The 14,710-nt window shown below is 34.6% G+C and overlaps 1 protein-coding gene across 1 annotated transcript in view; it reads left to right on the forward strand.

The window, feature by feature from the left end:
* Window positions 1-14,710, forward strand: part of GRID2 (glutamate ionotropic receptor delta type subunit 2) — a 1,225,688-nt gene that overhangs the window by 130,657 nt on the left and 1,080,321 nt on the right. The window contains exon 4 of the mRNA XM_006084662.3: window positions 11,168-11,323. Coding sequence (XP_006084724.1) covers window positions 11,168-11,323 — 156 coding nt within the window. The remainder of the gene's footprint in view (window positions 1-11,167; window positions 11,324-14,710) is intronic.

Genomic DNA, 14,710 nt, shown 5'->3' on the forward strand with positions numbered 1-14,710 from the left:
TTTTACTTAATATAATGTCTTGGGCTCATTTTAAGTCATTTTATGATAATTTATTGATGAAGATGAACAATTAAAGATATTGGCAATATAAACATTTTAAATATTACAATATAACTTCAAGTATTTTTTATAATTATTTTAGTGATCTGTGTGGAATTTTACCTTTTTCTAGTTATATCTGCCTAGATTATAACTGATTCCCTCTGTGATATTGGCAATATCCTCCTTCAACTTGATTATCTACACTAATAAAAGAGAAACATGGTAATTAGCGTACGGCCGCTACCCTTCCCATTGGCTAATCAGCATATCCTTATGCAAATTAACTGTCAGCCAAGATGGCGGCCGACAGCCATGCACTGAAGCGAACAGGGAGGCTTGCTTGCTCCTGTGATGGCAAGACTCCAACGTTCTCTGCCTGCCGCTGCCAGCCTCTCAGCTGCAACTCTAAGCAACTATGTTGCCAATATAGAAGCTAAACAAAATCCCAGAAACAGCTTTCAGTCAGCTGGGCTTCAGCCAGCCTGACCGCAACATTGTATCAAATACGGAAGGAAAAACAAAGGCCAGAAACTGGCTTTCAGCAGCCGAGGCCTCAGAGCTAAAGCTGGCCCAGAATAAAAAAAAGAAAAAAAAGAAAAAAAGGAGCAGTTGGGAGCTTCAGTCACCCGCCAGCCTGAAAACGGCCCTCAGCCCCTCAGCCAGGCTGGCCAGGCACCCAAGTGGGGACCCAAACCCTGATCCAGGACACCCTTCAGGGCAAACCAGCCAGCCCCTACCCATGCACCAGGCCTCTCTCCTATATAGTAAAAGGGTAATATGCCTCCCGGCACCGGGATCAGCGTGACAGGGGAAGGTGCCCCAACCCCCTGATCACCCCTGCTCTGTGCCTGAGAGGGGGGAGCTCCCCAATCCCCTGATCGCCCTGCGGCTCTGTGTGTGACAGGGTGCGGCGCCCCAACGCCCCCCACCCCCCCACGGGCCCTGCTCTGTGTGTGACAGGGTAGAGCCATAACCTCCCCATTGGCCCTGCCCTGAGTGTGACAGGGTGCAGTGCCCCAACCCCCTGATCGACCCTGCTCTGTGTGTGACAGGGTATGGAGCCCCAATCCCCCTGATGGGCCCTGCTCTGTGAGTGACAGGGGGCAGCGCCCCAACCCCCTGATCGGCCCTGCTCTGTGAGTGACAGGGGGCAGCGCCCCAACGCCCTGATTGGCCCTGCTCTGTGAGTGACAGGGGGCAGCGCCCCAACCCCCTGATCGGCCCTGCTCTGTGCGTGACAAGGGGTGGCGCCACAACCTCCCCATCGACCCTGCCTTGAGTGTGACAGGGGGTGGTGCCCCAACCCCCCAATCGGCCCTACTCTGAGCGTGACTGAGGGTGGCATCGCAACCTCCTGATCCGCCCTGCTCTGTGCATGACAGGGGGCGGCGCCCCAACTCCCTAATCGGCCCTGCTCTGAGCCTGACCAGGTGCTGCACCTAGGGATTGGGCGTGCCCTCTGCCACCCGGGAGCAGGCCTAAGCCAGCAGGTCATTATCTCCCGAGGGGTCCCAGACTGCGAGAGGGCACAGGCCAGGCTGGGGGACCCCCCTCCCCCCCAAGTGCACAAATTTTTGTGCACCGGGCCTCTAGTCTTTCTATAAAACAAGAATGATGCTTGTCTATAAACTAGATAATTATGGTAGATGAAATAGAAGTCAATATTATAGTGTACTTAGTGAACAAAATGCTAAGTAAGCATTAGACATTGGGAGATAATGAACCAGCCAGTTTCTGTACCTGGTTATAATTTGAATATTACAAGCCCAAGTACATTATTCAAAGTGTTTAATATAGAAAGTCAATTACTCTGGCATTGTCATTCTAATAGGATCATTAGTCACCAAAGTGAAAAAAAATTTTGAATCCATAAAAATGAAAGGCTAGAGATTTTTTCTAAACCCTTTGCTTAAGAATATACCAAGTGCATAAGATATTGGAACTCACATAAGAATATTTTAAAGTAACTGCCAAAATTGCCATTTAAATTAATGTTAAAAATTTTACATATATTTAATTATATGTTTATAGGACAGTTCAAAACAAATGTCAACATAAATTTTGAGAAAAAATTTGTGAAAGTATTCTTTACACAATAGTTTAAATTATAGTGGTAAATATCATATCTATAAAAGCTAAGCAAAAAATTATATAAAAATTTTGTAAACTAAGCCTAGTTAAAAATACTCCCATTTGACCCATTGATTCCATGTCTGGGAATATACCCTAAGAAGCCAGAAGTACCAATCAGAAAGAATATATGCACCCCTATGTTCCTAACAGTGCAATTTGCAATGGTTAAAATTTGGAAATAGCCCAAGAGCCCATAAGCAGATGAGTGGATAAAAAAGCTATGGTACATCTACACAATGGAATACTACATGACTATAAAAAAGAATGAACCCTTCCCATTTGCAACATCACGGAGAGTATTATGCTAAGCTACATAAGCCAGTCAGAGAAAGAAAAGTATCACATGATCTCATTCATATGTGGAATATAAGGAACAAAATAAACTGATGAATAAAATAGATCCAGAGACACAGAAACATTGAACAGACTGATGAATTTCAGAAGGAAGGCAGGGATAGGGGTAGGGTGGAGAGAGATTAACTAGGGAACTTGTATGCATATATGCATAGCCCTTGGACCTAATAGTGTGGTGAAGGCCTGTGAGGGGTGGGTGAAGGGTGGAAGGGATCAAAGGGACAAAACACACAAAGGGAATATCTGTGATACTTTCAACAATAAAGATACAATTTTTAAAATTATCAAGTAAAAAGATTAAAAGCTATTTGAGAATTTTAATATACAAATAAAATTTCATTTTGATAATTATAAAAATTAAAACATGCATATCACTTAGTAATATAGAAATTCATTAAAATGAATATATGGCCAGATATGAAGCTCATAGGTTTTTGTGGGGGAGGGGGGTTTACTGAATGCCCTTTAAAAAAAAAATTCTTTATTGATTAAGGTATTACATATGTGTCCTTATCTCCCGATTACCCCCCTACCTCCCCCCCACTCATGTCCTCACCCCCCCTGTTGTCTGTATCCATTGGTTAGGCTTATATGCATGCATACAAGTCCTTTGGTTGATCTCTCCCCTTACCCACTCCCTCCCCTACCTTCCCTCTGAGGTTTGATGGTCTGATCCATGCTTCTCTGTCTCTGGATCTGTTTTTGTTCATCAGTTTATGTTGTTCATAAACTGATAAAGCTCATAGTTCTTTTAGGAAGTTAGGTTTCAAACTGAGATCTGTGAATTTTGCCACAGTCATTACTAGCTTTGGGTCTTTGGAAAATTACTTAATCTGAACCTAATTTCTGTGAAAGGAATTTCATAAAAAATAAAAGATATAATGCCAGTGAACCACTTAGTACAGTGCTCATTACTAATAAATGTTAATTACTTTCACTGTTGTTATTTTGATTATTATAAACTTGAGAGAAGCACAGCAGAGTAAAATTGCTTCTGATTCAGTATAATATTTGCTAATTGTCATGAATTTGGTGAATTTCCAGCACTTTATTTCCATCAATTAAAGTTATTGTTTTGGTTTACTTTCTTAGAGTGCTTGTCAATGGTTACATAAGGTGAACCGAGGAAAATATATCTCTTGATGCAAGGAAAAAAGAGTTCTAAAACCTCACTTTCTGCCTATGAAGTTATTAGAGTAATACATATTAGGAAAAATTATTTTAAATGAGAAGGGACTGCTGATAAATTTCTAATAAATCATTAATTCATGGAGGATATCCCAATATAATTAATGTCATTTGGATATATATATATATATATATATATATATATATATATGCAAATATGTGCATAAATACACACAAATACCTTCATTGTAATAGTGTCCCACTGAAATAGTAGCTAGTCTGTATGCTTAAGATGCCAAGTAATATAGAAAATGCCGATTTCATTCAGCTACAATTCTAATTTCTCCGTTGTTTGTTAGTATTGAATATGTTCAACCTAGTTCTTCTGTGAACTGAGCAATATAAGTGGAGGGTGAAAGAAAAGAGAAATTCATCAAATTTATACTGTCTTTGATTATTTCTCCTCCTTTCGCAATGTATGCACAATTTCCACTGGTATTGGAGGAAATACAATGAGTAGATGCAAAAAAAGTTATAGATCTTTTGATCTGGATATCTTTGTACAGTACAACTAATTTTTATGCACAGTGCACCATTAGAATTAAATACAAAAAAACCCACTTGTGAATAGTAGCATTGAAAACAATGGGGTCATATGCTGATTTAATGATTCCAAAAAGGTCTGCTGAACTGTCAATCCCAGAACCAAGGGTTTCCTTTTGTCTTTATGTTAACTACCTAAGATAAATTGTTGATGCTTCCAAGGCAAAGGGGAATGAATTTTAAGTAAAAAGGTATAATGTTCAGGTTTTAAATATGATTCAGTTTTAAATAGCTCATGGCTTCTACTAAATGAATTGGATATGCTAATCTCCAGAAGTCATACTAGTTATTAAATATACAGGCAGCCCTCCAAATCTGCAGGTTCCAGATCTGTGGATTCAACCAACTGCAGATATTCAGGAAAAAATACATTGTTGTTGGCGGGTGCTATATAGTTAGGCCTACAATGATTACATCTGTACTGAACATGTACAGGCGTTTTCTTGTCATTATTCCCTAAGCAATACTGTATAATATCTAATTGCATCCATTTACAATGTAGTAGGAAATATATGTAATCTAGAGCTTATTTAAGGTATGCAGAGGATGTACAGACATTATATGAAAATATGTAGGGGACTTTAACATCTGTGGATTTGGGTATATATGGTGGGTCCTGAAAGCAACTCTGCAAGGATACTGAAGAATGGTCGTATAAGTGTGTGTGCTTATGTGCATGTATATGTACATATATGTGGATGACATAATGTAGTATGTATCTAACATATATACATACACACATATCTATGTCTATCAATCTATCTATCTATATATAAAATTTTTTCTTTATAAAGTGAGTATTTGAAATGAAAAAAGAAGCCTACTATGGAAAAAATAGCACCAAACTTGAAACCAGAAAATGTAGATTATACTCCACCCCTTCTCTCTCTTGGCTGTGAAATTTTGGTCAAATCACTTAACATTTATTCAATATAATTTCTGAAGTATGAGATTATGTATATATTATTTAAATGTTTTTCAGTATGAGTTTATGAATTCCAAAATTGCCTATTTTCATTATCATCTGAATGAGGCATTTTAATTCTGCTATGGACTGATTTTACATGCAATAGATTTAAAAGGTCATGTCAGCTTTGATGACTATCTCTGTGCTGACTGGATGGATGAATGGATGGATGGATGCATTAATACATGGAAAGAGGGGAAAAAAGAGAAGAGGATAAAAGGCACAGAGAGAGAAGCTAAGAGAATCAATGTGTTGCTTCAAACAAAAGTAAAGATTCACTGCAGATAAAACCTGAAAAGTTTATTTTTAAAAAGACTATGTATATATTTTTGGCAAAATTAAATGAGTCAAGTTTGAATTCTGCGACTAAAAATGATTAGCTATCTTTTATTTTATTTGCAACTCTGAATATTGACCATGCTTTTTGGGGGGGAAAATTGTTTCATATATGTATTTTTAAATGATACTATTTTAATCATAAATTGATCATATAAGAGTAATATGGATGTGTTGATTCTTGTTTTTGATTTTTAGAATCAATTATTTTAAATATTATTTGGTCTGTTAGTTATATAAGTGAGATTTATAGATCTTTTAGTAATTCTAACAATTCTGTATATAGAAAAATTTATTCAAAAATTTCCCAATATTTTTAGAGAAAATTCTCAGCTAGTTAAAGACATTTTCTTTCCTCTCTGTCTTAACAGCTAAACTGTTTCCACCTCTTGCTTCTTATTTGTATAAGACAAATATAATTTAAATATTCAAACTAAAATTATGAGTGTATGATTAATACCTTGCTGAATAATTTGGGTCTTCTGGAGTCATGATAAGTGCATTTGCAAGTCTACTTTTGTTTTAATTTAAATGTAGTCCCAACTTACATTTTAATCATGTATTTGAATTTAAGTATTCTATTTTATAAAATTATGCCTAACTATATATAAGGAAAGTTTAATCAGTTACTGCTCTTGAGTAGCTAATATATTCAGGATCCCTTGTAGACACTCTAAGCATAAAAATAGTTTCTATGGCCCAGGAAATGATATTTTGCTAAGGAGACAAGGAATATATCTATGGTGGAGGCAACATCATGAAAAAAACATGGAGATAGAAAAGCTTAGAATATTTTTGAAAGTTATAGTGTTGGTCGAGTTAGTAACTTTTTTCTAAAAGTTTTATTTTGCAAGCATATTTTCAAATTTAAATTTGTGTAATTTTACACCTGTCAGAATGGCTATCATCAACAAATCAACAAATGCCAAGTGCTGGCTAGGATGTGGAGAAAAAGGAACCCTCGTGCACTGCTGGTGGGAATGCAGACTGGTGCAGCCACTGTGGAGAACAGTATGGAGTTTCTTAAAAAAATTAAAAATGGAACTCCCATTTGACCCCGTAATCCCACTTCTAGGAGTATATCCCAAGAAACCAGAAATACCAATCAGAAAGGACATATGCACCCCTATATTCATAGCAGCACAATTTAGAATAGCTAAGATTTGGAAACAGCCTAAGTGCCCATCAGCAGATGAGTGGTTTAAAAAACTGTGGTACATCTATACAATGGAATATACGCTACTATAAAAAAGGAGGAACTTTTACCATTTTCAACAGCATGGATGGAACTGGAGAGCAGTATGCTAAGTGAAATAAGCCAGTCAGAGAAAGATAAATATCACATGATCTCACTCATATGTGGGATATAATGATCAACATAAACTGATGAACAAAAATAGATCCAGAGACAAATGGCAGGGGAGGGGAGGTGGTTAGAGAGTAACCAAAGGACTTGTATGCATGCGTATTAGCATAACCAATGGACACAGACACTGAGGCAGTGGGGTCTTGCCCTCGGGGGTGTGAGGGGCCAGGGTGGGGGGGGGTCAATCTGGGAAAAAGGAGACATATGTAAAACTTTAGACAATAAAAAATTGTGTAATTTTATCATAGAAAATTTTGACTTATGCACATAATCCTTCACAACAATAAAAAATTAAGACATCACCATATTTTTATATTAATATAAATTATAATTTTTTCATTCTAATATATAAGATAAGTACACATGTTATAGTTTGTATTTAAAAATATAAATGCATTCCCACCTGTACTTGTAATCTCTTTATGTAAAGATAAGTAAAACCATTCTTTTCCATCCCATTGAAGGAACAGATCATCAACCCTTAGCAATGGAAATGACTAGTTACAAATTGGTGTAACAGGAATATTAAAGAGGAATTCCTTTTCTTCCTTGTTGCTTAATTATTCTTCCCTCCTGTTTGGCCAATCCTATATAATAAAAGGGTAATATGCAAATAGACCGAATGGCAGAACAACTGAACAACCAATCAAAGTGTAATATGCTAATGATATGGTAAGGCTGCTTAACTGCTTGCTATGACGTGCACAAACCACTAGGGGGCAGTTGCTCTGACTGGTAGGTTAGCTTGCTGCTGGGGTCCGGCCAATCGGGACTGAGCGAGATGGGCCGGACATGCCCTGGAGCCCTCCCGCAGTCCTCCCTGGCCTGATCGTGCTCCAGTGGGGTCCCTCAGCCTGGCCTGCACCCTCTCGCAATCCGGGACCCCTTGGGGGATGTTGGAGAGCCAGTTTCAGCCTGATCCCACAGGCCACTCCCCTTGAGAGGGTGCCAGAAGCAGGACTCATGACTGGCAAGTGCTGCTGTGGTAGCGCAAGCCTCTCCCTATCAGGACTGATTGGGCGCGAGCCAGCAGCAGGCACAGTGGTGCCAGGATGAGCGGGAGTGGCAGGTAGGAGCTGCATGCAGCATTGGACTGCAGGTTTTGGCTCGATCCCTGCTAGCCACCCAGAGGGACCCCACCCGTGCACAAATTCATGTACCGGGCCTCTAGTGTGAAATATAAATATACATAACATACCGGTTATTTTTCAGAATACTTGTGTTTAATACAAAATGCTATATATACTCTTTTGGTACAAAGAAAAATGAAAATAATATTTTTATAGTTGATGAAAGAAGTAGATAGATAATTGAATTTGAAGTCTGTGAAGTAAGATGGACTGCTTCTTCTGTGTACTTCCTTGCTGTTTACTGAAAAGTAAACTGCTTCTTTTGTGTGTTTCCTTTCACTATATCTTAATTAACACAGAATTGACTAATTTGCTATAATTTCTACATGTTTCAGCTTTTATTAAGCCAGATTTAATGTTTAAGGCAATTTTAAGTGTTCTGTCAGGTAATAGTAAAATGCTTCCATTAAAAATATATTATCAATACTCAGTAGAAGTCAATAACATCACCCTCCATAAAAAGTCTTTTGGAAGAACCATTTAGAAGTGATGACAAGCTAATGGGTCTCTATATAAATATAGATAACTTCTTTGTGAATTGATATTTAGATTATTTGGTTCAAAATGAACTCATTATTTTACATTTATATCACAGTTTCTACAAAGTATTAAAGAAATTTGTGTATCTGAATTTGATAGTATTACATTTCAATGTAATGATTAATCTATACCAGTAATGGCGAGCCTATGACACCTCTGACACGTGAACTCATTTTTTTGGTTGATTTTTCTTTGTTAAATGGCATTTAAATATATAAAATAAATATCAAAAATATAAATCTTTGTTTTACTATGGTTGCAAATATCAAAAAGTTTCCATATGTGACATGGCACCAGAGTTAAGTTAGGGTTTTTCAAAATGCTGACACACTGAGCTCAAAAGGTTCGCCATCATTGATCCAGACTGATAATAATTATTGCAAATTAATATGAGTTTTCATGAATGTGGCTTAAAATTAGCAAGATAAATCTAATATTTATTGCCTAAATATCTTCATAAAATCTTAGTTTCTAAAATAGATTTCTATATGACTTAGAAATGACAGGATAGGTAAAAATTAATGTCTGTTATCTACATTTGATTATATCAAAATGTTAATATTCTGGCTAATAGCTGCATAATATAATTAGGGAGCACTTCATGTATTAGTTTTTAAAAATTCTTCCTTCTTTCTCATGCTCTTAGCTATGGTCAGATATTCAAATTAGATAAGAAATGGAAAGGGTTAGAGAGGCTGGTCAGTATAGTTAGTACCAAGTTCATATTGTCATGGCCTTCTATAGCAAAAATTAATCATCTCCTTATCAAGGTGAGGCCACTTTGGGTAGAGAGATGAAAATTAACCTGCCAGACTAGTCAGAAGTGGACATATTTTCACCCTTGCTTTATCAGGTCTTGACTCTGATGATAGTATATGTTCAATATTGTGATGAATTTCACTGGAAAACTTGGGGCTCCAGTCACAGAGTTATAAAGTCAACACAACTGGTAGATGTGTGTCTTCTTTATCTGTGTATACATATATAGTCTGTATATATTTCTTCCTATATATGTGTAAACTTATATATGAAAAATACATTTTATATATTCACAATTTCACTTTTATATATACACACTACGAAGGATAGTCAAGAGACATATAATGTGTATATGGATATGTATGTAGATATGAATATATAGTCACTCTTTGTCATGATATCGACCCTGAGGTGTGTGCCTGTTTTTGTCAGCAGGGTTTTTTCAAAAGACAAAAGGTACATTGGCCAAAATGCTTATAATAAAAATAGTAAACACTGAAAACGTGTGCCTGCCTAGAAAACTCACTCTGAATACAAACACTAGTAAAGAAAGCACGCATGACACGATGCGAAAGAATTTCCCACATTTGTAAGTCAGGATTCTCATAAACTGTTTTTATTCCTTATGGGTATAAGTTTGGAAGGCAGGATCCTGCAGTGATTTAGAGTAAGGACATTGCAATCAAATAGGTAAGGACTCCGGCTCTTACTATAGGAATTTCAGTATATTTTTTGTTCTGAATCTTAATTGTTATAACTCGATGTATATTGCAGTAGCGTGCATATACATATTTCATAATTATTTTAAGGATTAAAATGGGATACTGTAATATGGAAAAGTTAATAGAAAATGATAAACATGTTTAGATCACAGTATTTAAAAATAAGAAAACATTAGCATTTAATGAAAACTTCTTAGTTAACACAATTTACTTACATTTTGAATGGATAATCTCCTTTAAAACACTTAATAATCCTACAGATAGGTATTATTATTATTATTATTATTATTAGACATTCGATGAATATGGGGATTGGAATTTAAAATCTCTTGGTCACAGACTTATACTTAATGAATCACAGTCACAATTTGAAATCAGTTTACTCTTAAAACTGGTGTATTTAACCAATATGGTGCTGACAGACACTCAATAAATGTTAGCCACATTCTTATCATCATCATTATATATGAATGAAAGAATGCCATGATCTACTAAGACTTAATGTTAGTTTTTCAGGAAATATTTCTCAGTTATCTCTCCTGAGAGATTCGTCTGTCTTTAATTTTCTACAAACATATTGAATTTACTACTATTAAAAAAACTGAAATCCTCGTTTTTAGAAATGAAAGGTAGAAAAGAAAAATGAAAATAAATTAAAATTAGAAGTTTGATGTCTATCTAATTTATGAATGGGCTCTCAGAAAGTTTCCTGATTTTATCTCCTATTATTCAGAAAAAATAAAATAAAACATTTCGAAGCTATGAATTTGTAAAGATCTCATGATGTAAGACATTCAATGTTTTAACCTCTTGGTCCTTTTCAAAGCTTTTTGTACTTATTAAATTCTTACCAATGCTCTCCATGTAATAACACTTTGATGTACTATTCATCATTTCCATCTGAAGGAAGTAAGTAAATTCCTGCTTAACTATCACACTGCTTTCAGTACAATATGTTTCAGTAATAAACTGCATGTTTTAAGTGAAAATATACCTTTTCAAATACATGAATTGCTTTGAATTATTTCCAGTGGACATCACAGAATATTTATGTTATTGTTTAATGGCAACACTCACTTCTTTCTAGGAGCAATTTTTGATGAATCTGCCAAAAAGGATGATGAGGTGTTTCGCACAGCAGTTGGCGACCTCAACCAGAATGAGGAGATCTTACAGACTGAGAAAATCACATTTTCCGTGACATTTGTTGATGGCAACAACCCATTTCAAGCGGTTCAAGAAGGTAGGAACATCGGCGGTTCAATTTTTATAATTCTTGTTTTTTGGTTCAATTTGAGTGACATTAAAGTTAGATTATTTAAAAAGCCCTTGAACTAGGATATCGTTTTTTTTTATTTTTGCTGCATTGATTTTCTTAGAGAGTATTGTTTTGTAGCTATGAATCCCGCATTCCACTTCTGAAAGGGCAGAGTGTGCGAAGTTAGTGCTTTCGTTGAAATGTAATATGAAAGGAACGTAAATATTTACCATAAAAGCTTTATTTTATTATTTCAGTGTAAATAAAGCATTCCAAAAAATAGCATTTTTATATTTGAATTTTTACTTTTGACTGAAAAAATTGCCACATTGAAAGTTGTTAAACTTGTGATGACATTTCAGATATATTCATCACAAGTGTATTGGTGGGAAGGAAATTTTTAGACACTTTGTTGTTTTTTTTTGTGCTGGGAATCTAATATACCGACATAGGCTATATATTTTTTATTCTCTACAATATACCAAATATTAAAGCACTTTCTTCCATTCTTTTTGTTTATTTGAGTGAATTAAAATTTTTCATGAGTACAAAGTCATACAAGTGCAAATTATTTTCATTATGCTGGAATAATAATTTGTAGGAATGAAGGTTTTGATTGAAAGATCTTAGACTAAAAGAATTCTATTATTGATGCTATTATGCTAACAAAATATTTGACCTTTTGATTGGAAAAACACTTGTTCATGAAACTGTTGCTAGTCTATTTTATGTTTTATAATGATAATATATCTAGACTAAAGATACTAACACAAAATTAATTTAGACAAATGAAGCATTCACTTCATTAAAAGATTAAAGGGTTTGGCAGCAGCAAAGATAGAGGAGATGGCTTATGTAGTAAAGTTTGGCAAGAAACTTTTTAAAGACAAATACTGAAGGGAAAAGAAAAAGTATATAAACTTGTGTTTTTTTTAAGTGATCTTTTCATGTATGTTGTACAAGTAAACTTTATTGGAATATGTTTGGATCAGTAGCACTGGTTACTGTTTAAACTTATTTATGCTTACTTTTGTCAGTAAGAGAATGGATAGAATGATTAGTGTCCTAATGGATTTTCCTTCTTATTAATTTGATGGAGTGAAAAAGTATTTTAATGAAATGAATATAAGAGAATTAACGAAAAGCTATTTCCACAAATAATAATTTGTTTATAATATGATGGGATTTTAATTTTTAATAAGTAAACAAAATATTAAAAGTCAGATTAATATAAACAGCCATTTATTTACATTTAAATGATCATTATCCTGGGAATTTGGGGTCTTAAATATTGACTGTGTTAATAAATTTTCTATGGAAACATTTAATAGCTATTTAAATTAATATTAGAATACATGAAGCAATCTCCAAAATAATAAAATTGAATTTGAGGAAAATACCCAATAACATATGAAATAATATATACACTAGGAAGAATGTTATTCACTGTAAAGAAACATTTATGATATTTCTTTCTCAGCTCTTAGTTTTAATGACTGAAATGAGAGGAGGAAAAAATGAGAACTGATTTATTTTTGTGACAATCTTCTGAATAACTATTTATTAATTTTTGTAAATTAACTTTAAGACATGCTAAAATATCCATGGCTTTCAAAAATCCACTTTGACTGAAAGTGTGTAGAAATAAAGAAATAAAGACAATATCATAGGTAGAAGGTAATTACAAAGTGTGAATAAGTATGTCCTGCACACCTGTTTTATAGACTACAATTTGAAAGTCAAAGACAATGCTTAAAGATGCCACTATATGTTTATATTGCTTTGTATAACTATTGCGTTGCCACCTGAATTCTGCAAACACATATATCTCTCAAAAGAACTATTATGAATTGAAAGAATTTGTGGAACTGAAAGCAAATAGAGGAAACAAGGTTTAAGTTTCTGAGGTAGCTATTTGACTAGATATTTGTCAAGAAAGAAGAAAGAGCTTGACACTTTGCCTGATGGTTTCTGGTACTAAGAGGATGTCCTGGGCCAGTTATTTTGATGGTCTGCTCTAGGTAATGAAGCTCTGGAGCTAATTTGTTTCCCCATTCAATATCAAGAAAGACCTCCGCTAATTTTTAGAAGTAAAGATAATTTTCTCAGGGGCTCTATTTGTAAGTGATTTCTTTGAAAAAACAAAGAGGAAATATTCAACTGAAAGAGAACATGAAATAATTAAGGAATATTTTCTTAAATATTTAGAGGAAGTAATTTAGGAGGAAACCTCAATTATACAATCAAAGATTACAAATTTTCTATGAGCACACCTCTGCTGTAATACCTTAAAATCTATGCAGTGGTTCTCAACCTTCTGGCCCTTTAAATACAGTTCCTCATGTTGTGACCCAACCATAAAATTATTTTTGTTGCTACTTCATAACTGTAATGTTGCTACTGTTATGAATCATAATATCTGATATGCAGGATGGTCTTAGGTGACCCCTGTGAAAGGGTCATTCGACTGCCAAAGGGGTCGCGACCCACAGGTTGAGAACCGCTGGATAGAGGGTCTTGGATAGAGGGTCTTACATCAGCTTGTTTATTTTTCACATTCTAAAGGAGGACAAAATGTTCAGTGATATAATTATTACTAATTTTGATGAACTTCTAAAAGCTTAGGTTTTGAGTTCTTTCTTCCTCAAGCTTTCTTTATTTTTGTTTATTTGATTTTGAAATCTGATCCTGAACAAATAGAATCGCCAGCACATAGATATTTGGTGGTGATAACAAATGATAAAAAGACTGGTCATCGGATAGAAAAATGAAATTTTAAAATCTGAAATGCTTTATTTACTTTATTGTTAGAACTTCCTTTCATTGGACACATTTGTGAAATGGTTATTTTCAGACATTTGAATTTTTGTTTACCTTGTCTTTCTACTATCAACACTTAATAAGATAGAGGCATTTAAAGCTAAATAAACCTACTTAACCCATATATTGCAATAAAGAGTAATGTTACTATTTAAATATTATTGTGTGACTTTGATTACAGTAAATTTGTGCATAGTAAATACTGATTTAAATAATTACCAATAAATTATTTTTGAGGTGAGTCTTTTAAAAAGATGTTGTCTTGCTTATAACACAGAATCCAATAATTGCATTTTCTGGAGATCAATGACTGTAATTTATCATTTTTATCATTGTTCTGTAACATTAATCTTGATAGTTTTAGATAGTGGTGAACAGTAGAAAATAATTTGTTTTCACAAAAGTAATCTTGAAATAAACCACCTATTTTCATAATTATTTTTCTTTTATTTTGAACATATTTGATCTTTACCCATTGTATACTTTCTATTGAATTGTGGGAAGTTAACTAAGAGCAAATAATTTTTATACTTTATCCCAGGAGATCATATA

The sequence above is a fragment of the Myotis lucifugus genome, unplaced genomic scaffold (genome assembly GCF_000147115.1).
Source record: "Myotis lucifugus unplaced genomic scaffold, Myoluc2.0 scaffold_12, whole genome shotgun sequence".
Lineage (NCBI taxonomy): Eukaryota > Metazoa > Chordata > Mammalia > Chiroptera > Vespertilionidae > Myotis > Myotis lucifugus.